General features: G+C 35.7%; 1 protein-coding gene across 1 annotated transcript in view; it reads right to left on the bottom strand.

Annotated features, from left to right (window-relative positions):
* Positions 1-3,071: 3,071 nt before the first annotated feature.
* LOC113498630 (putative inorganic phosphate cotransporter) overlaps positions 3,072-24,366 on the bottom strand; it is a 32,507-nt gene continuing 11,212 nt past the window's right edge. Inside the window, exons 2-11 of the mRNA XM_026878716.1 lie at positions 13,780-13,910; positions 12,112-12,291; positions 6,969-7,107; positions 5,727-5,953; positions 5,414-5,563; positions 5,199-5,331; positions 4,920-5,044; positions 4,712-4,831; positions 4,496-4,628; positions 3,072-4,378 (exon numbers count right to left, since the gene is read on the bottom strand). Coding sequence (XP_026734517.1) covers positions 4,305-4,378; positions 4,496-4,628; positions 4,712-4,831; positions 4,920-5,044; positions 5,199-5,331; positions 5,414-5,563; positions 5,727-5,953; positions 6,969-7,107; positions 12,112-12,291; positions 13,780-13,910 — 1,412 coding nt within the window. The 3' untranslated portion in view covers positions 3,072-4,304. The remainder of the gene's footprint in view (positions 4,379-4,495; positions 4,629-4,711; positions 4,832-4,919; positions 5,045-5,198; positions 5,332-5,413; positions 5,564-5,726; positions 5,954-6,968; positions 7,108-12,111; positions 12,292-13,779; positions 13,911-24,366) is intronic.

Genomic DNA, 24,366 nt, shown 5'->3' with positions numbered 1-24,366 from the left:
AATATACAACTTCATATAAAAAAACACAGGACTTTCTAGGGTCAGGCTACACACAGAAATGTGAAATCGCTATAACAGCTTTAATAACACAGAGTGAGTATAATAATGTTTAAGGGAGAGTTGTTCGCGTTAATGTTGTTTAAATAGGATGATGCTCTAAAGCCGCGCTGAATAAATACAAGCCGTATGGACGGGGAGCTTCCAGATTATTTTAACAACAACAGTCTTATGAGGTTTCCATTTTTTTTAAGCAGTACAAAACACGAGAGCTGGTTAAGTTTAATTTAACAAGTTGAGGAAGGTAAAATACAAGGAGTAATGTAAAGTATGAACAAAATAAATACAAAATACCGACGATTCAATAAATTAATGTTCTTTACATTACATACCTTTACTGATTCATATGAATAACTTCGCCTACATTGTTATAAGCTAAAGTAGTGAGTCCAGACAAGGCACACTGCTTCTTAACATATCTAAGTTAAATGTGTGCAAACTTAAAGCGGGAAGTTCGGCATCCGCAGCGAGAGCCTGATTTATGGAGCTTAGTGAGACAGCACGAGTGGACTCCTCTGTATCTAAAGTGCAATGTATTTGAACACTATGAAACGAGAGAAAATTATTACGCTCTAGAAGAAAATTAAAAATCAGCTTAAACATAATGAAATTGACTATTTATTGGCCACCCATCATATTTATGATCGAAGTAAGACGCTAATTTCGATTTTATGCGAGTCAAACAATTTTAAGTGTCTGGATATCACGGTTCTTGAGATAAAGCCTAGTAACAGACAGGCATCGGAGCCAAAAGCTTAAAACCGAAACCATTAAAAGTTTCGGTTTTATCATTTTGGGTAAAGAACCCTAAAGCATATTTCATAAAAATAAAGCTCTTAAATTACAAAGCATGTTATGCCATTTTTATTGATATATTGCTGAAATAAAGGAGCCCAAAGAAGGAGGCCATTAAAGTCATAACGCTACATTTACTACGCCGTAGAACCGTAGCAGCAAGTCGCGCTACACCGTAGCAATGTGTAGTTATTCAATGTTGATTCACGTAGTCTGCACTCTATAGGCGCGTTGGGCTATTAATATTCTTTCAGTAATTGTACTTGGCTTACTTGCTTCGATTACGTGTTTCGTATTTTATGTGTTTCTAGAACCCAAATTGTTACTGTAAAGTATATTATTGTTTTTTTTGTGAGACGAAGTAGGCATCTAATACATTGATTTTTTTTGGGGTCAATAAACACCATTTTCTTTGGTTTACAAAACATGCTCTCTTTTTGTGACATGTCATTATGTTTTAAGTAAACACTAGTGAAACAACATCTCACCTTACCTCACCTCCACCTTAGTCCTTTATTATTATGAAACTGCTTACAATCCAAGAATAGCACGTTAAAATATAAGCACTAATATCTGTCCGTGAGATATGTCGGTGTCATGATGCTAGCCTCTCAACAACCCCCTTTCCCTCACACAACAACTCCCTCCTTCCAAATAAAAGGACGAAATGGAAAAAGTGACAACCTCATCACGTATAAGCAACTGGTTGTTCATTGTTATAGCGAGTCTCTGACGGTGAAACAAAAAATATTTATTATAGAGTTAAACACAAAACCATTGTGGCGTGGATTGTAATTCTATTTAAATAAAATTTAATGTTGAAAGCATTAATACCCATTATTGCGTTCTATGAAATGATTATTAACTTCAATAAGTACCGAGGCTAACCAATAGGCTAATGAGGTCATTAACTATTTTATGATGATAAATGTTTTTTTGATGAAAATTCTATGTTGTGACCACATCTCCATCAGATTTTGACGACTGTATCCAACCACCACATTTCCCTGTTACATGATAGACGCCAGCAATCCCTGCATCGAGTCGATCGCGGTTCTCCGTAAATTGTCGGAGATTGAAATAGAAAACACTTGAGTCCTCGCGGGACCTACAGCGGAATAATAATCAGGATATAGAATGTTCTCGAATGTACGAACAATCGACCTTGTTTCTAGGTCATAAACATGTTGCTGTTGGTTCACAAATTGAATAATGGCGACCGACTGTACAATGTTTACTTTATATTCCCAGTCGAACAAAATTATATTATTCAAGAAAATAGTATCTTTTACATTTGAAGATATACTAATTATGGAAACACTACTTTCTGTATAGTATAAAGCTATCACAATCATTTGTATGTGCAAGTTCATGAGTTTGTTAAATTTTACTTGATTCTGAATACGTTTATAATTGGCCAAATTCTAAAGTTCAATTATTCGAAATAGCTTCACCAATTTGTTGCTAAAAGCCCGAATACCTTGCCACAAATCGTAATGTGAAGTTAACAAGATGACTGCACCGTTTGAGCGTGCGACTGTGTCGGCGCGGCATTACTCGTGATTGCTAATCACCTGCGCTCGCCTCGGCGCGGAGCGGAGCGGTGCGGTGCGGAGCGGAGCGTTGCTTGGTGCGGTTGTCAAACGGGAATTATCGCCAATTATGTGTTGCGGTCCAGACTATTGCTGCTGGAGCTCGGGGGCCGACGCAATGTGTTTAGGTTTATCTTGCTTTGTGTGTATCGCTGACCATTTATTACCATTAATTATACCTATGACTTTAGAGAGAGAAAATTTCGACTTTGTGACTAAAGTAAAACTGAAGGAATACAATTTTTGAAGGGATTGCAGATGGTCGTTGTTAAGGAAATTTCCATATTTTAAAAATACTACACAGTTTTGTTCGACTGGAATCGAGTGGCATCGTTTGTTCAAGTTAAATTGATTGAAGTAACAAAGTGGAGAAAATGTAGATCACTTTATAGCGAAAAGTTACTTCCTCGTTAAACTTGCTTTTCCTTAAACAAAAGTTGTTTGTCAAAGAAGCATGATTCTGGGAATAAACTGTTGCTGTGTAGACTGTACACAGCAGCGGAATATAACGGAGAAGCGTTGAGTTTCCAACAGCTGAAGCTGAAGATTGAATTTTAAAGTGGTTTACTTAATTGCATCGCGCATAACATTATTGACGCTTGTTAAATTACGTATAAAAAACAAGTATACTTTTCAATACATTTATTAATTCAAGCCTGGAATAAAGGCACCGTACATATATTTACAAATAAATTATTACATATAACTGAAGGCACTGGTAACGTTACAGAATCCTCTTTGGTTTCCGTTACTATCACTATACTTTCTTACTTCATTATTAAGTACTTTAAATCAAATTACTTCTTAAGCTAGCATCCAACGAATATCGCTTCTATTTGTTTGACATGAGAGCATTTATTATTATTTACATTGCAACTTTGCTTCACATAGCTGTTTGCTTAAGTGTGCCTTACACATTTGACTTAAGGAAATACAAATTCATACTTTGCAGTTGTGCTATCGTAAAATAAAATTTAATATTTTTTCGTGCGGAAAATTTCAACAAATGCTTTAAAAACAAATAATTGTCTACAAAAACTTATCTTTGCACTGGTGTCAAAGTGTATGAAACATATTTTAAAAAAGGTAAACAACTGGAAAACTCCAGACTTTTTCATCATAAGTTGACATATTTTAATAAGGTAAGCTTTTAAGTGTGTAATTATACTAAGTTTTAATTGGACGATACGCCACTCGAAACTTTGTACACACAAATAATTGAGCAAACATTTTTCAAGCAAATAAAGTTTATACTGAACTCACAGTTCAAACTGTTAATTAAAATACATAAAAGTTTAAACTTTTAAAAACCTTCCAACTATTTTATATACTTGCTGGCTTCATGAACCGTTCAGAGATCGGGCAGAAGAATTTTAATCAAGTGAATTATGGGCATCAATTTTAAGCAGCTGTTATAGAATTTAAATGTTTAGGCAGATGATTTATCTAAATAATTAGTTTAATCTAAATAGTTAGGCGTAAAGACTTTGAAAAAAAAAATGTCTGTTACTTTAGATTAAGTCCTGGACTGAGATCGTCACAGGATCATTTTTAAAACATAGAATTCTACTATAGTTAAATAGATAAGTTACTATTGCTATTTCTCCATCTAACGGCTTCCTAATGAAATTTCACCGTTTTTCTGCCTATTCAAAGGGTTAGCTTATTGTCACCAACCATGGCCTTATATTTTGAATCTGATCAATTATTTTTTATTTATCATCCGGAATTCTCTATTTATAAATTACGTAACATTATATCACTAGTTGTATTGTCTCTCTACTCGGCGAGGTGTAACCGGCGTACACTCGTCCCCACTACTTCGTATGACTAGTCCTATCAGAAACAGTTGGTTTGTCATCAAAACTTGTGTTCGCCGACATTGCTCTTGTTCTTCTCTGGATTCTTTTCATCTGTCTTCTTTTCGCCATCTTCTGTTAAATTGAAAATTAAATAATAAGTGTCAAAAATTTTCGCTTGGCTGCATGGTTAAAATGTAAAAATACTATGACGATAGATACATTTTTTGTTATATGTATAATGCACCTTACCTAATTCTTTAGACGGTTTGGGATCGTTCCATTTCTGCACGTCTGCCGATATGAAGAGCAGATAGAACAGGTTCGTCAAGAAGTAGAAGGCCACCGACATGAAGAACACCTTCCGCCAATCAGATGCTTGCGTCTGGAAACATATGGTTATATTGTCATACACTTGTAACTTGATAGATATAAGGTTTTCGATAAGAGTTCATTAATAGTATTTACCTGATCAGTGACAACAAAGGAGACGCTGAGTGGTGCCAGAATGGAGAAGATCGCTCCGATGCCATTTGTGAAGCCCATCATAGTACTGGCGTGGTTTGGAGACAGGTCAATGTGAGAGAGCTGGTATACAATACATATTAATAAGAATTAATTTCATCTGAACGATAAAAATATAACAATTTATAAATTATATACTAGATATTCTTACCATAAACCCAACATAATGGGCACCATTCAGTCCAACCGTTATAGTTAATAGAATGACAGCTAGCGACAAGTTTCCTGGAGGCAGGTACGATAGACCCAGCAGAGCGACCGCAGGACCCCAATGAGCTGTAGAAGAAAATAAGATTACATCACAAAATATAACCAAACAAATACTAAAAGCTAATCAAGGGTCATTATTGATCAATGGGACAAATTGTCAAGGTGTTTCGAAAGTATTTTTTAAACGGAACCAATATATTTTGAGGAAAAAGAGACTTACCAATACTGTTGAAAATCCTTCTCGAGGTGACAAGGGAGATAACGTTTTTGTTCACGAGGAAGTCTGCCAACCAACTGAACAAGAAACTCAGGAAGTACATCGCGACGTACGGTAGAGCCGACAACTTGCCGTTCTGGAATATTAGTATTAAGAATTAATTTAATTATGGTACGCAATAAAAGAAAATTGGTTAAGAAATTACAATGATATCTCACCTCCTTGATATTGACATCGAGAACATACTTCATGTAGGAAGGCAGTTCAGTGAGCAATGTCCAGAAACCTAAGTTTTGTCCGCAGTGCGCGAGCAGGATCGCCCAGAATGGAAGAGATGTCAGGATACCCTTCCATGGTGTCGGCATTTTCTAAACAAATAAAGATATATTCATCATGAAATAATAATAGGTACTGGATCAATATTTTTTTTTTATATCTCATTTCTATTGTACAAAGTAAAATAATCAAATGCCTCCAGGTTCTTTTTAAGGGTACAGAGAATTGAAAATTATATTGGTTATCATAACTTACACCATGTCCTATTTCAGAGATACTGGAAGCATTAGACTCGATGTAATTCCTCTCTTCCTTAGAGATCCACGTGCTGGAGCCAGGGCTGGAGGCTCCGAACACCATCCACAGGATGGACCAGAGGATGCAGACGACGCCGGCCACGTAGAACACCGAGGGCCAGCCCCAGGAGCTGGCTGCGAGGGCGCCGGAGGACAGCAGCTCGATGATGGTACCGAGCTGAGCGCCTAAGAAGAAATAATAAACACTCGTTAATAAATCTTGGTAGTAAAGAATGAGCGGCATCGGGATCGAATTTTGGACCAAATTAATTAAGGACTGCAGTTGGAGGCTAGCTCTGATGGCATAGTGTTAGTTAGCACAAATAGTTTTCTAAGAGTTTTTTTTTAATAATTATATTAAAGGCTGGATCTATTAGTGTTTTTTAAGGGTGTTAATTTTCTATCAGCTATAACACAGCTTACAGTTAAGGCACACACACATTAATTTTACAAGATAGCTTAGTTTTGCAAATAGAACTAACTGAGGTATACTGCAGTATCCTTAATTAACGCTATTTATGGCTACTATACATTCAACCACGTAATTGAGTCGTTAACTTTGAAGTTACGATTTTCAAACTACAAAGAAACAATTGAACGCGGGCTTCACGAGTAAACACGAAGTAAAGTAGGATAGTTGGCGATTGTTAGCGCAACGTATTTTATTTCTTGGTGTAATTGCTGGAACAGGGTACAGCTATTATTAAGACTCTACGGAACAAACGCTAACTAGACAGTGACGTCGTTTGTGCTGTACTGTAACTTCATTAAATGTTAGATTTATAGGTTATAACTTGAGGCCCAGACACAATATAATAATATAGGATATGGTTATTTCTGTCTGGCTTCATTAAACTTGTCATTTTTATATTTCTTAAGTTACAAGGATGAAAATAGTTTCTGGCTAGTTTTTTGTGCTAGCCTTCTTTTTATTTCTTTTTTTAAAAACGACTTTCGCAGTATGGAATTTAATCCTTGTGTCTCGGGAGGTTTTACAAACATACAAACCACATGCACAAAGACACCCAGACTCAGAATAAGCATTCGTGGATCACACAAATACTTGTCCTACGCGGGGATCGAACCTGCGACAAGTGGCGCACAGTGGGTTTGGTGTGGTGACCTCAACCACTCGGCAGTCGAACATTTGAACATTTTTTCCATGTCCATACTAGCATGTAGTTATAAGTATTGAGCTGACCAGCGTAGACGAAGGTCCCGAGGCGGCTGCGCTCGGAGACGGGCACCCAGTGTCCGAGCACGCCGTGCAGGCTCGGGTACAGCAGGCCCTGCGACACGCCCATCAGGATGCGGCACGCGCACACCGCCACGTAGTCACCCTGACAAGTAGAGTACGTTAGAACTGTGATAGCAGTAAGGTGACAAGATAGACTTGGAGCCGATTGTAACGCAAATAAACTAAGCTTTATCGTATAGTATACGAGACAAATTATATTCGTGGGTTGGTCTCTTGAAAGAAAAACTGTTAATTTCGAACATTGTTCAAGCTTGATATAACATCTTACTCGATTTGATAATTCTGATTAATTTGTCAAGTAAAGTACTCGTTTAGTTGATAGTCTTAGATAAATTACTGCAATTAACTAAGCTCCATGTAGTTCTAGAATCTGTGTCGCTGAACAACGTCGCAGTGACAATTAAACCATCGGTCAGCTGTTTTGTCGACCGTTTTTCTGCGACGTTCAATTGTTTTACCCGAATGGAAAAACGGACGCTTGTTTGCGTTGCTTTGTTTTACAGTCTATAAACTCTTAGTCATGTTTTTCTTTTCATGTTATTTCCCTGATATATTTGGTCGTAGTACACTGATTTGTGTAACTAGCGCTACAGAGTACTCGCACAAGATGCGACACGATCACGAAACGATTACGATACTTGTATGTCCGATTCATCGAATGTTATGCCATGATTTTGAAAAAGTGATAAGTTAAGGATTCAGATAATATTGGTAGCATTTTTTGACCGTCCAAATAAAATAGACATCGATCTAGCTCGCCAACTTTTTATCTAGATTTAAATATTTGTCGGATTGACTTTTGTTTGAACTGAACCAACTACAAATATGAAAAAACTGTGATCAGCAAAACGCTTGGTAGATTATTAAGAGCATGGTTGTCGGCGTTGTTACATACACCGCCGGCGATACGTGTTGTAAGGAGTGAGGGTGTTTCTCAGCGCGCGGGTAATGACTGCCATCTGTAAAGTGCACGAACAAGCGCCTCACTTAATTCGAGGATTTATTCTCTGTTTGTTTGTGTTATTAACTCTGTTACACTGTATTTTCGTAGGGTTATGCCGTTTTGTAGCAGGCTTTTGATTGCAAAAAGCCTAGTCTCGTAAAAGTCATTACGTATACACAATGTATAAAATTCTTATTCTTACAAGGCTTGGAACTAGATTGAACATCCAGTAACGATTCGTAGCGGTATTTATTATATTTATTTTATTTAATAATAAAATACTGTACTTGCATTATACACAAACATAAGTAAAATTAAACAAACTTTTAACTCGCTAGAATTAAAGACTTAAGTTGTGTACAGGTTTGTTATACCGAGACTTTAAATAGCAATTAGTAAGCGCAACTATTTCCATGATGCGCGGCGGTCGCTTCGCAGCTCCTAAGACTGGGCTTAGCTTTCTTTACGGAGCTCGTTAGCGGTGGCCGGTGTAGTTCGCCCCACCTCTTGCACTTCTATAAACTTTAATAAGGCATTCTTTCCTCACATGTTTGAAAAGTTTCTTAATGAAACATTGTCTTGCGAGTTTCAAACATATAGTATAACTTCAAAGAAAAATCATTTTTATATGTTTCATATGTAACAGCTGTCGTGAAACATTTTATTTGATATTAAATTGTTTTTTTTAGTTAGCCCTTACTGAAACCAGTCAGGCGTCCAATAAAACAATCTTTATACTTCACAAGTATTTTATAGTGTTTTTATAATTTATTGCACAAATAGAAATTGAATTGAATTTACAGTGAAAGTTTGAAACAAACTATACAATACCGACACTTAAGAGTTTTCGAGAACCACGAGTCATGTTACCACTTCAGGTACCAAAACGTAATATGAAAGTCATAAAAAATACAAGTAACAGATGGACTGGGCTATCAGGTTGGAGAACATTTCTCATTCCATTTTGTAGAATTATATTGTCTGATAGTATCATCGTGACGAATGGCTTCTCAGACAAATGTAGCCCTAATAAACCATCCTAATGTGCGATCCCAGCTATTTGTCTTGACTTTTGAATCTTAAGGGTTCGAAGATCCAGGATTTTTATTAAACATTTTAAATAATTGCAGATTTTATAAAAAAAAATATGAAAATATCTCTTCTCCTTACGTCGTCAAACGAATCAAACCATATTAAGTATAATTTATCTTTATAATTTTACAAGTAAATAACAAAATAAATTTTATAATTATTAGTTAATAATGGTTGACTCACGCGTATTTATAGCAATAGCCCAACTAGTTCGGGCACGACTTGATTCGTTAAACATGAATAAGTAAGAATTTGCCTGCACGAGAGCTACTTTTTTTTTAATGTAAAACTGCAATAAAATTCATGACACGTAATGTGCGGCGGCATAAGCAAAAATAACAATAAAAAACTTTTATTTTTTAAAGTTGTGTTTGTACCTTCGCCTTAACCCCAGTGGATAATAAATGCTCACATTTTGTCGGTATCGCGCGGCCCCGGGATACATCGCCTGCCAATAGTATCCTCGCCGCGCGCCGCTCCCATCCGTAACCTCCGCGCTTTGATTGAACAGAAACGTGCTCGCTCGCAGATTAATTGCTAGCCAATATCATAGCATTTATCATAACTGAGTCAAAATAAATCTGTTTTGAAATAATTCAGTGTGATTTTCAAAGACATTTTAATGGGATTCGGATTTTTGATGGTGTTGCATGCCTAGGTACCAATTTTATAATACTTTTATTACTATTCCATATAACAATATCAATTCTGTTTATTTTAAAGCAATTAACCAGATCTATTGTTTTTACGAATTTTAAATTGTATTGTCTCCATTTGCGTTAAATGGCTCTATACAAAATGAAGTAGTAAAAGTGAAATCCTAGGAAAATCCCCGAGCGATTGAGTAACGGAATGTTTACGCAGCGTTTCCGTGCAAACACCACAAACACGCATTACTGCCTCCGCGCTCTGTAAACACAACAGCAAGCGATATCCCAATAGCTTCACGCGAAACATATTTCGAACATTTCTCTGAAAAAATTGATGCAGTTCATTTCTTACTGAATAAGTGATCAGAATGAACTCACGGATTCTTTTTGAAACTGTATTTATGAAAAGAAAAAATCTGTTTCTCCATTGAGGTACATATCGTACCTACCCACTGACCTGCCTACACAAACTAAATCTTCTAGCTCCAATATTGGACTTGATGTAGGTAAATCTACATAAGACTCAGGTGTGACCCAACACTTTATGTGAACAATCGGAAATATGTCCACGAAGTAAAACATGGCGGCCGATGGATCTCTTTCCGACGTCCAATACCACTCGCTGTCAGGAGAGATTGCTTTCATAAAATGACGAGTTACATCAATATCTCGCTGGTTCAGCAATCGCGACCTGAGTTTTGGTTGCATCAATTTAAGGCTTCAACTTAATATAATATTTTGGGTGAAGACTGCAGTATTGCTTACACGTATAAGGCGCATACGAAAAACAAATTGATATTATGTAATTGTAAATTCCTCTCATGTTACTTCAATCAATTACAGTGACAAGTAATTTTCAGCCGTGAGAAAAAATATTAAAAGATTAAGAGTGTAAATAGTACCTTATACCGTGAAAAAGGAGCCATGATAACACATTTTTATTCAATCGGCAAAATAAGTATTTTATGAAGACCGAAAATTCCATTTGTCAGAAGGGAAAAAAGCTTGGTATCTAGAAACGTCGCGACGTGATACGCACAGAATAATAATGATCTGTCAATAGAGATGCTGAAATCGTCGCGTCAACAATATTCTATCGCTACAAACATGTTTTCTTTTCGGTTGGGAATTAATCGCACGTTTGCAAATTGTCACTGTTATTTAAAGTAAAGTGATAGAGGGATTTTGGTTTGACCTAAATTCCATTTAAATGCAGAAAAATGTGTTTCTTACATTTTCATCGTAAATTTTGTATACAAATGACACAGCGTTTGTGTAAAAGTAGTCTTAAGCCATAAAGCACTCGAATCAATACATCACGGCCACGCCACGTACAGACTGTGTACCGAGGTTTTATGTTAAACGCCCATCATATCACGGAGCTCTGTTTTAAATTTCAAATATATTTGTCCTCAAGAGATATTCCCCAGTATATTCTAAGAGCACAAAGCTGAGCGGTCAGTATGCTGAAATTAATCGCGGGGTCCACATCGCCTCGCGCCGACATTTTCAACAAACACTCGAATTTTCTGGAATTTTCCAGCACTCACATACTTGCGGTTTAAATTATGTCGAGTTTAAATAGCTTTTGTTGCTCTTACGTAGCTGGATGCGCATTTAAAGTTGCATATGTTTGTTCATAATGCATGGTCTAAAATAAATGCATAAAAGTTTCTATGCAAAATGGTTTAACGACTTTTTACAATTGGTCTCACGGATCATGAGGCCCCTGTAGGTGTTAACACGTTATCGACAGTTTTTTACTAGGGTAAATGTTACAAAATTTAATCATTAATGAATTTATATTAATAAAAGTACTTATTGCTAAAGGACGCGTGGCTAGGCGGCATTTGATCAAAGACGTTACTTTTCCAATCGACTTCCGAATAGAGTTTAATCAAAGAATACTGCTGTTACATTAGATAAACCTTTCTAGTTAGCAACAAAACGTGCTCAAATGAAAAAAAAGATTCCCAGAAAACTAACACTTAATAAAAACTTAAATTCCAAAATAAGTATTTTTGTTTTTCAAAACCAAAACTGGTTACATACCTACAAACGATACAAACTTTATGACCAACAAAATTCAAGGTATTACAATCAAAATAGTTACTGAGATGGCGGAACCGGTGCCAAGTTCGGTAGGCGTGTACTGAAAACTATGAGGGTGTTCTAAGACGCTGATAATATTATAGCCAGCGCTGGCTCTTGCCCAAATGCTAGTCAAATTTTCACTGGGACACTTCTTCTTTATTATCTTAGAAGGTATTCTTTGCCACAGCTGTATTCATTTAGTTAGGATTTTCATTACTAGATGTAATTCTGCGAAAGCTTTTATTGTTAATGTTAAAATTTATTATTTCTTGGTATTTTTTTACATAGATCCTCCAAACGAGCTCACCTTTATAGCAGCGATGGGCAGCACGAGGTTGATGACGCCGGTGGTTGCCATGGAGATGAGCATGAGGTATTTCCCACCGAAGCGGCCGGCGATCCAGCCCGCCGGGATCTGCAGCACGATGTAGCCCCAGAAGAAGGAGGACAGGATGGTGTCCTGCGTGCTGCGGCTCCAGTCGAAAACCTGGTCAAACGTAATGATAGCTTACAACGGATATACTGCAAAGCATGATTTTATTATAACGCTAAGACTTTTGAACCACCTCATTATTTCCAAATGGGTACGACCCTTTTTTGCACTAGCATCACAAAAAAAGAAATTCGATCTAAAGAACTGATTAAGGCCATAAATGTACGATTTATCTGTAAATTGCCGTTGTAGATATAGAGAGACCGGCAATAGTTCCTCGGGTACAACGTGTACTGAACATTTAAATAATGGCCCATAACCAACATTATGGCACCATTATACGGTTCCAACTACCAATACTGTCAATTTACGAGGCATATTTATTTTGTGTCGTCATAAACAGCTGATAAAGCGTCTTCTAGAGATTATTCAATACCTCTGTAATTGTTTGTACTGTCTTAATAAAAGATTTTTAGAATTGAACTTAAATTGAATTATATCAACTTCTTGAATCAAGTCTAAAAAAAAAACCGAAATGACCACTAAAAATGGCGTGTTAAGTGTTCATTCCTAATAAAACATTTCTAACGTTGACAGCTAGCAACACACATAATATGATTGTCATTACACACAGAAGACATGAGGTTTTTGTTGGTAGTCGTGCTTGTGTCGTTAGTGCGAACAAATCTCAAACGATAGCGTTTTTGTTTAAATACCACTAGAGCTGTCTGCGACAGATTTTTTATAAAGGCTTGACTAGGGATGATACTCCTTCAGACAACATTTAATTTAGAGCAATGAGACATCTTTACCATTGTTTAAATTGCAGTATAAAAAAAGCTGTAAAGTTTTCAATAAGCAGTTTTCCTTTTCATGTTGTTTTTTTTGCATTCTATTTCAAAAGTAATAAAACAAGAGTTGATTTTATGAAAGAAGATATTTTTTAAAGAAAAACTACAGTCGCCATTTTACTGTACACCTAAAACTATTTAACTTAAAAAGCTAAACGTTCTGCTTTTGCATTATTAAAATCCTGCTTAAGCGTTACAACCCTACGTTCCTTTGTGCTTACTAAAAACTAAAGACCAAATAAAGGGATCTAAACGCTCTATTAGAAGGACAATAAGTCCTCGGTTTAGTTTCGCATCGCAAATAAAACAGCATTGTTAACTATTAACAGCATTGTTAGTCGACACTTACGATTATTTGCGAACTTGCGTTTTCAGTACTCATGGGGCTACAAAAACCTGTTATTTGAACAAACAGCTTGCAACACGTTTTTATGCTGCAAACTATGTATTATTTATAGGAATTCAGAATAAAATAGTTATACGGGGTTTTGATAATATTACACTTTTGATACACTATATAATGAGAAGGTGATAGCGTATTGAAATATTTATTTGATTGGTTTGCAAGTGCAAGTGCTGTTATCTCATCAACTATAACACAATTTAAATTAAAACCATTCTTTTTTTTACTAGCTCGACGAAAAACTGCAGTATTTGAGTATTATGAGTAGATTCTCAGAAGGTCTCTTACCGGGAAACCGTGGCTGTTGTTGGAGGTCATGGCGACGATGCCGACGCTCATGGAGACGCGCGTGGCGTACGACACCGTCGTCGCGAAGAACATGAGGCACGCCATCCCGTGCCGCACGCCCAGCGAGCTCTCTGGAACATGGAGGGCATTATTATAGTACTAGTATACTTATATAATATACATGTATAATGAGTACTCACATGAATAAAAACAAACTTGGTATCTTTAGAAAAAAATGTAATATTGAAAAAAGTACATCCTTATGTGAGTCAATAAATACTGTAGTCTTGTTATAATGAGCTACTACTATCGATAACGTATATTTTGTAATAATTATGTCCAGTTTGTATATTTTCAAACATCATTACAGTCTGCTGCAAATAAAACACGTTCAGTTCAATTTATCTCTCACAAAACATTGATAGTTAACGTTTTTTTGACGTCCAATCAACCTGTTAAACCATAAAGCAAGGGTTCAACTATGCAGAGTTTTGGAAAAAATACGACTATCGAATTTAAATATTAATCAGTCAGACGCCAGACGAACAATCGGATCGCAGTTATAGTGAACAGATGGCCTTACTAGGGATTTATTACAGCGCCAAGTATTACCCCCAGCCCGATAGATAAAGGCCTTCACTGCCTTTTCTACAAATTCTAATTCAATAATACTTTTATTCGTATTTCTTGGACTAGTATTCGAAAAGCTTAAAAAAAGGTCTGTTTTATTTGAACCTACACTAAGAGTTAAAAAATAAATCAATTTTATTTTCCAAAAAATAGTAATGTATAATTTAAAAAATCTGTTATGTAGGACAGTGCACATTAATCCAATTCCACATGTGAACATGAAACACAAAACTCTTTAGAAAGCCTAATAAAGCCGTGTACTTAACGCGCACAATACTTCATTATACAACGCGTGCATCTCCTTAGTTCACTGTTCATGACTCGCTGGCTTCGAACAACAGGAATGTCTAACAACTAGGCTTGTCAATGGAAAGCTTACAACTATAGCGTTGAAATGAGTAACTACTAATAGACTGTATTTAGAGCTTCATTTTATGGATTCTATAAAATTGTGTGTATACTGTACTTTAAAGCAAATATGAAGAACAAAGTGAAGAACAGTTAAACACTTTTTAAATGAAAAAAAAGTTCAATGAATTTCTAAGAATTATTAGATTTCATATGCAAACCGTGTGCCAGTAACATAATCATAATTTATTGCGCTAAACCTAAAAGAACACTTAAAACCTAAAAATTCATAATGTCGATCAAGAAGTTTAAAGTAAAAAAGTTCTTAAAACCTATTTGAAAGATGCATTGAAAGCTTATTATTATTTCAATAGGATCCTCCCCTAAGTTAAAGAACTATTAACTTCAATATTGAATATTCATCATTCGAACTCTTGCATTGGGTTAGAGTCGAAACAAATTAGTTGGATCGATGTTTAAAAGACAACGAATTTATTTTTTACCAATACATTATTATACAGCATGTTATTTTTCAAAGGTGTACCGAGAATATTAATTTACTAATTCAGCGACGTGTCTTCTTTCCTTTAATTCCTAAGTTAAACAAGGTTAAACATCCTAGTCTAGGCTATTTTTCAACATGTGTAAATATGTTTTGACTTGCGTAGGCGCGTGGAGTCATCGTCGTATCACCACAAAACGGACATTAGTTCCAAACCGCCGCCACCCGCCGCTGCCCGACGCGTGGCGGAAGGCCCTCACGGGTTTTGTTTTCATTTACAACTCTAGCATTAAGGTAACTTAGCAATAAGGTGTAACAAACAAGGCATATTTTCTATAAAAGATTTCATGTTCTGATAAATGTTAATAATATTCAGTTGCTTAGATTTTTTTTGGATTCAAATTCACTATACAAAGTCTAGTACATACATATTTGTCTAAAAATAAATAATATACTAAACAAGAACCAACAAACACGTTACGCCATCGTCCACTAAAACCTTTATCCTAATCCAATCAGCGCGTCACGTCCACCGCCGGCCGAGCAGCGGTTTAGCTGCGCTCAAATAATACATGAGTAGCAATGGAATCGTGATTTATTTCGTCCATATGGTTTGTTACGTGCCCACTGAACGAGGCAAATGTTTCATGAATTGCTTTGTTTGGAAATACACGGAACGCTACAAACCACCGACGACAGACTTGTATAGACTACAAATCCTCTAATCTGCACATACCGGTCCATACCATACCATTCTGCATAACATTTCATTTGTAATATGCATGAAAGTGAAAATATAATGAAGATATTTAAAAAGTCTTGCAAATCTAGTGTGTAGCAGAAACATTCGATTACACTATTGTAATTTTAAGAAAGCAACCAATACATAGTACTCAAATGTATTCTGTTATTGATAAACAGACTATTTTCTGTAACCATAAAATGAATTCCAAGAATAAAAATATGGCATGACAAGAAAAATAGTCTAGTATTATGAGAAAAAAGTGTTTATTTTAGAAAGTTAATTTATTTTCGACTATCCACAATAATGATTGAACAAAATATTGTTTCATGCCGGGCGACATCCATATCAAGATCTTTTAATTATAAAAGTTAGGTATATAATAATATTGTAGATATTAGTACCTAACCTATTGCTTTTAGAACTTGTGTTTTCGAAAGAAACGCGCGGCGTGACTTGCTCTCAAAACAACTTGAGAAAATGTTACAAACCGAAACAAATGTAATTTATTAATTTACCTTTTAAACTAAATCCTTCGGCAAACATTTTCTATTATTGCATTTGAGGTACGTGTACTACAAATTCTAGAGATTTATTTAAGTCTAAGAAAAGACTTGTATTGAAAATTGTTTTATTAAATTATGACAAAATGTTGATACACTATCAACGGCAAAATTTAATTCGACTTCATTTAACTTAATTTGAAAAACATACTTTTAAATTGTTTTTGCAAATACTTCACTATGTTAGAATATTTAAATAAAACATAATTGTCAAAATGTCAAGTATTCCCAGGAATCGATGTTGTTGTTCTTTCAAAATCGTTACAGCCAGGCTCATTAGTTCAGCAGGAACATTGCCATCAGTATTAGCACTTGCAGTAGTTATTGCAAATTATTTATTTCGTCATCATATTCCATTCATTGCAGAGTTACCTACTCAGTGGTAAACGTTGGAACAGAACTCGGTACACAAGCCCCACCACTGCCTTTTAAAGTAGTATTTTTGTAGTTATAGAAAAGAGATGGTGCTATACATATTATAAAACACCGTCTCGCTTTAATAGAAGGTTGCTGGCTTCCAGAGGTATACAATAAGTGTATGTATTATATTGATACACGCTGTATTGTTGTATTGTAAAAAACTAATGTTATCAACGCAACGTGACCCGCTTCGCTACTACATAATTATGTGATTCTGTATGTCTGTGCGTATCACACACACAATGGGTAATAACAGACAGGCAGCTGTTGAAAGTGTCAATTTAATTATATTAATGTGATCGTTTGATAGTTCAAGTTATTTATTACAATTTGTTGAAATAACTGTTTATTTTATTTATATTGGAAGCTAGTAATGTTATCACGTCGACTTTATAATAATGAGTATAGTTTCGGCTACTAATTACGTTCTATAATTATACCTATAACTATATAATTACGAAATATTTTTGTAAGACAATGATCTACAAAGTTTAGTGTAACTAAAGCTTTTAAACAAACTAATGGATAAAATATCATTTCATTAAATCAGTCGATATTTAATTCAAGTCCATCTCACACTCGAGATAGGTGACATATGACAGTAATATTGACGATTACTTGGCACAGATTGACCCTGTATTTCCTAACAATGTTTGTTGTTTGTAGGAATAATATAATGTTTATTAAAACAGACTAGGATAAATTTGATTTGATTTTACATATAAGAATTTTTTAATCCTTGAAGAAACTACCATTAATTTATGCCAAGACTTTTGTTCTAAAAGGAATCTTTACAATAAATTGTTCTGAAGGCAATAAAAGTTTTTTCGTTAACGTCTATATTTATTGAATCACGTTTATTTATGCCAATAGGTAAGATCGCGGAGATTAACAAACTTTACCAATTTATAAAGTCTAACTACGTCTGAATAACTTGAATTGTCTTTTTTCGGAAATAAAAAGATGTGTTTGGTGAAATGTGGAAGTCGTTCTATTTCCTAAGTTTCCCTTCATTGAGTTACGCGTTAGTTTTCGCTCCGAATGTCTGGAGACTAAGCCTGAACGAGCTGTTGATGGACATGTGAGTATGGACTTCCATTTGTCACAGAGTTTATTACTTCGAGCCAAAGTACATATATTGTTTGTTCTTACTTGTTGTCCATCTAAAAAGGTTTCTGATAGAACTTAGGAGTTGTATGTGTTTACATATAAGAACAGACAGGTGTTGGGACGTTGAAAACATGGTATTTTAGGGTCTGTAAGTGTATAATGTAGAAAAAGGTTAATTCATAACATTGCTCAGACGTTAACCAAGGCTTTCTTTAAAATTAGTAAAAAAGGCCAATTTAAAAACGTTAATCATTTTTTTATATACCTTTTTAAAGTTTTAAATATTAACTACATCAGTTAAGATGAAAGAGAGGAGTAAACGAAAAAGCACTTCTATTAATAATTCCGACGGTCTAGCGTACTGATGTATAAAAGCATAAGCAATAGCGCGTGGGACAACAAAGTGAGCGGCTCGGAGGATGTGGCCGACCGGCAATTAGCCGCTGTCGATAGCCGATAGCCTCCCCTGTGCCCTGAACAGCCCTTCACTCACTAGCCGAGCCAAATGAATAGCAGAGCAGAAAGCTGATGCTCAATCAAGCGATCTTAAATTATTACATTTAGTAAGACTGACATTTTTTCCAAATGGATCCTTACTAACCGACACCTTTTTATCTGCGAAGACTAACTTCAAGGCACACAAAACTAAATTAAAATCGCTCTAACTTGAATCTAGGTGTAGAAAATCAATAACACACACGTCACCGTGCCAATCAACGTCCCTCAGTCCACAGTCCTTTACATCAACATAGTATCTATACAAGTTGCCTGTTGCCAGCCAGTACATGCTGAAGCTAGCATTGTGTGGCACTGATTCAATACAACGTCTTGACTGGCCTCGAATGAACCCAATTAACCTCCGCGGGTTAGAGCCTGCTTGCTGAGATAAATTAACCCATTAGTGAGGCCAGCCTGCTGCGGGAGATCCTCTAAGAATAGCTAAGGGTTTTACAATGAAATTTTCAATTTAAGAGTTTATAAAAATTGTGGCAACATTAAAAAATAAAATAAAATTGATCTGGAGCTCAATTTAATATACCTAGCTGCCTTCTGTTTTTGATTGCTAGAAAAGTTATATTAATTTTATTATAGTGTAAAAAGCGAACTATTACGAGTAGTAATCCTTCTGCTTTGTTTTGTATAGTGTAGCAAGTACCATGCTCTTGATTGGCTTCAGTCAACAGTTCGTATCAAAAGCCTTTGCACAGTATGGAATCGACTGACCGCCACCGCCGCCGCAGCCCTAGGCATTTACAAGGTGTGTTGCTGGGAAATTAATATTGGCTTTGATATAAAAGAGGGAAATCAACGAATTATTAAATCTTTCATACATTTTTTTCTTTAATCTATAAAGTCATTTAAATGACGTATATAATAGATTACAACTAAATGAATAAAATCCTTATTCTAATGAATAAGTACATTAAACGCCACTAGAGCCCATGATGAACGTCCCTGACCTTTCAGCCTCCGTAGTGCTCTCCAGCCTAGATTAACCCTTTGATCCGAATTCAAATAAAGTACAAACGATGATTAGAAATCCTAGAATAAGTTGAACAGTAGAGTACACACGACGGAACACGATAAAAGCTCAAAAGATGGGCCTTTGAATGTGGGGTACGCTGAAACAGGGCCGTTATCGCGGCCCGGGATGAAAGGGCCCAGTCACACGCAGCCTCTTCATTATGTGGGACACGACCAGACTACCGAGGTATTACCTGCAGTTGAAATGTGACACAAGGTTTTCGTATTACAACTGAATCACTTACAGATCCTGTACTAGCCAGAGTAATGTAGAAATACTAAGATACAAAATTGTGTTTCAAAACATTTTATTCCTCGTAGCACCAAAAGAGGTTTTATTATTCAGACTTTCGTTGCATAATACAAAATATTGCCGAAAACATCGCTGTTTTAGTGTATTTTCCATGAAATTCCCTTTATAATCTCTGCAGTGAAGTGGACTAGTTTAGTAAGAGCGTGCTCGTGGCAACATGTAAGCACATTTTGTGCTGAGTAGTGGTTCCCCAGGTTATCGTGCGAGTGTCGCGCGCCGCCCCGGGGAGCCGTGCGAGGTAATGTGTTGCCGGCGTGCAGCATGCAGTCTGCACGCGGGGTGAGCAGGAATCTAGGTTATAAGCTTATGTGCAAGTTTTAAGCGTTTACATAAGCACTTTATGTTGAGAACAAATTGGACATGTTGGCGAATTTCGGGGCTGCTTTACTCCATTTTCTGAGATTTATTTAATAACTTAATTTTAAAATATTTAGGATTAACAATTTTAAAGCAATCTATTTTATTAAACAGCATTTAAATTCCATTAAGTTTTGTACATTACAACTAAAGACCATTTAAAACCAATTGCATTTAGGAAATTATTTTATCAAGTTCATGCAATAACAAAACAAACTAAAATTACAAGAACAGACTAAAATATACTCTACTGACTTTTATTTAGAATGTAATGTTACGCAAACATAAAGTTATGCGGTTGCACTTAAAATGCGGTAACAATAAAATTTAAATGGAATTCAAAAATTATAAATAGTCAATAACCTCTAGTTACTGGTCACTTGACCTTGCTAGAGATAGTGGACTGAGCGAGTTACTGGCGCCGAGCGACTGGCACATAATTGCTTACAAGCATTCGTAAAAGTTGCGAACTTTGACATTTTGAAGTTTAACTCGAAATGGTAAAGTTGATTTTCATGATTCGTAAGCAAATATAACATGTTATCAATGCCTATGTAAAGGTAATTAATCGATGCTTTTTAACGTTAATTGCTTCTTGACACTCTTTTGTCACGACTATTGTTTGGATCTAAGAAAGACGAACATAAACTTTTATACTTTTTTCTCTCCAGCAAGGAAAATGTGTTATTTGTGAAAAGATTGCCAAACCAATAAAACCGTAATAATTTCTTCATGTAAATATAATTTTGACAGACCCTCTCACGGTCTGCTACTTACACAATATCCCTGACAAAGAATTTCGTCTATGCCTCTAGTAGGAACCCAGCAGTCCCACAGTCCTTTAGACGGTAGTCCCCATCACACATGGCCAGCCTTCAAGTGTCACAATAACATACTTTATCCACGCATGCGCATTAGAACATGCCGTGATATTTATTATTTCGTTACGCATCGGCTCACACTATTATAATGATAAATGACTTTATGTTATGCAGTAATGATGTCACCATCATTACACTGACTCTTTAAATAATAGGAACATGAATTTGTTTAGTACTAGAAAAGATTTGTAATAAAACCTGGTTTGTCATAGTAAATTCGTCTGCGAGGATAGCCGAGTGATATAGTTCACGAAGCTTAAGTAAGCGACGGGTAGGTGGTGGATGTAATTCTCGCATTTGAGTGATTAACAAAAAAAGATTTGTTTTTTTTTTTATTATGTACCAGGTACAATGTATAAATGCTTTTATGCTTAATAACGGTGACATTGTAATAATTACAAAACAGGTCATCTTTTGAGATAAGCTCAAGTGTTTACGTATTTCAGATTTGATTCGAGTTTGATAGTTTTATTCAATTGTTAGATAACTGTCACTTGATTCTTATCTTATCTGTAAACGCACGTGGCACTAAAGTTTCAATGTATGGATACTTAATAAAAATACCATTTCTCGTACAGTACACCCATTACGTCACATAATTTAATATTTCACAACTTTCATACACCGGCATCTAGTGATAAACGAGGCAAAGAGTGTTTATGAGTACTAGATAACTGATAATAAACTTAAAAAAAAAATGTTGTTATTAACAGCCAGACACGGATTTTTGATAGTGCACCCCTGGATGAAGCAAGCAGTAATTGTCCTATACTTTAACCCATTTAGTCCTGAAACTATTTTTTTCTAAAATGTTTGTTTTTTTCTTAGTATATAGGTTGATAGGGGTCTAAATATTAGGAAAACCTAAAAAATTAAAATCCTGAAATAAAAGGGGTCTGGGAAATAGCCGTACCACATATGGTACAGTAGGATTTGGAGTAAGAAAAATACCGTAAAAATGAGAAAAAAGTTGTTTATTGTTCATAGTTATTTAAAAATGTAATCAGAATAAAAAAAACCGCAGCAAATGAAAACTTATTAAAAATACAAGAAAAACATACACTAAATTAGCATTTTGTGTGGTAAGCAAGAAAGCATTCAACATGCAATCCAACATTACATTTGATGCATCTTGCTGGGCTTTGTCGGTGGCAATGTCCACATCTCGTTCTTTTATTATCGGGCTGTTTTATTATATAATGACCCTTGTCATCAAATCGGGAATCCATAGTTAGAGATGATTGTCGGCTAGGTCCAGGCTTGCTTCGAGACTTATTCGATTCAATTATGGATATAGCTATGCGACGTCTAAAATACAATAAATCTTGTTTGCCACCATTGTATCTATAAAGTAGCCAGGCATTTTGCACTGACATGTCAAGACAATGCAAAATAAGGGGCATGTACCACTTTTTTCCCCGGATGCTAGTTCTGACTGACGAAATATTTTGATCAGATAAGTCGACACCACCCATATTTTGGTTATACTTCTGAATCAAGTGAGGCTGAGATACACTAATTTTCTTTTTTAGTTGTTGTGAGTATCTCTCTGCCTTATGACACGGTAATATCCCCGTTGAATTTGAGCAAACTGTAACAATGCTGTTGTCATGCCATTTACAGATTATAATGGAGTCACTAACACGATAATCATACTCTCCTCTTTCCTTCTTCTTCATTTCTTTATTAGCTATCAAAGGACATTTTCCTGTTCGATTTTCTCTTATAGTGCCCGTTACACCCATATTCCTTTTTGTTAACTCTTCAACCAACGGTAACCCGGTAAAAAAATTATCAATATATAAGTGATATCTGGATCCAAGCTCAAGTTTCATTAGTTTATCTGAATATGTCAAAACTACACTAGCCCCAAGGCCTAATTCAGCATATCTGGCGTTCAAAATTGTAGTGGCCCCTTGGTAAGGCTCAAACCAAGCTATATAGCCCCCCGCAGTAGCTCCTACCCACAGTTTGAACCCATACCGTATGGGTTTGCCACGAATAAATTGTTTACATCCATGTCGACCAAAATAAGGCACCATAGCTTCGTCAACACTGTGGTTTTCTTTGTGGGGACAGTGGTCTAGAAACTTGGCAGATAATTTGCTCATAAGTGGCCGAACTTTTGCAAATTTATCAGAAGAATCTAACTGATGGTTGTCCATACAATGTAGATTTGAAAATATGTAGGAAAAGCGGTCTCTCGATAAAGCACTAGCAATGAGCTCATTCTTCACGTCAGGCGAGTTCTCCCAATACATTCGTCTTCTATTTACCGAGGAATAGCCACTTACTAACAGAACACCAATCATACACTTCATCTCTTCTATTTTTATATCAGCAGCAAGGTTTTTTCTTCCTATGTACCTGTTCGTCTCAGTGGTCAATAAATCAAAAACATCCTCCGAAAAAAACAAAGAAAACCATTCTAGTGGTGATTTTTCCTGAGGGACGTGGTAATCAGGTCGCCATAATGATAGTGAGCCTTCGTAATCCCGTTTCCTCCAGTTATATTTTTTTAAAACTTTATGAAGGGGCTCATCATTCGTGTCCGGATCCCCAATGTTGTCCAAACTAACTGTAGCGGGTTGACGTAGCTCTGCGTCCGCTCTGAGCAAGCTGGGAGGTAGATTATTGACATTGACCTGATCTTCGTCTCCAGAGTCCTCGTCTGTCAGTTCTGCATTCGCATTATCAGGCGGAAGTATGAATACATCATTTTCACCTTCGGTTGTCTCAACATCCCCCTCTTCCAATAAAGATAAGATGTCATTCAGGGATAATGGTCTGAAAAGCAAAAAAAAGTTAATTGAAATGGCATATAGTCCTACCGTACCAAATAGGGTACACCATTATTCATGTCTAAATAACTAAAAAATAAATAAATAATTAGGATATTCAAATGTCACAATGAAACAAGAAGTATTTTAGTTTTATAAAAAGATGGAAATTATTTGTATAAATTATATAATTGTAGTATATTTACCTGTTGGAAGCCATGTCTCCGCAGAAAAAATAAATTTACGAAACTTGTTCAATAAATCTGCACTATTATCAGCATTCAATTGCACTGGCGTATTTTTTCCGATGAGCACTATTCTTCTTTTCGACATAAATACCAAATAATATTAAAAATATTATGCGAGTACCTGCAAAAAAAAAATATAACAAGTGTACCGTATATGGTACGGTAGGTC

This window comes from Trichoplusia ni, chromosome 11, assembly GCF_003590095.1.
Source record: "Trichoplusia ni isolate ovarian cell line Hi5 chromosome 11, tn1, whole genome shotgun sequence".
Classification (NCBI taxonomy): domain Eukaryota; kingdom Metazoa; phylum Arthropoda; class Insecta; order Lepidoptera; family Noctuidae; genus Trichoplusia; species Trichoplusia ni.
This window is presented reverse-complemented; position numbering and strand designations above follow the sequence as displayed.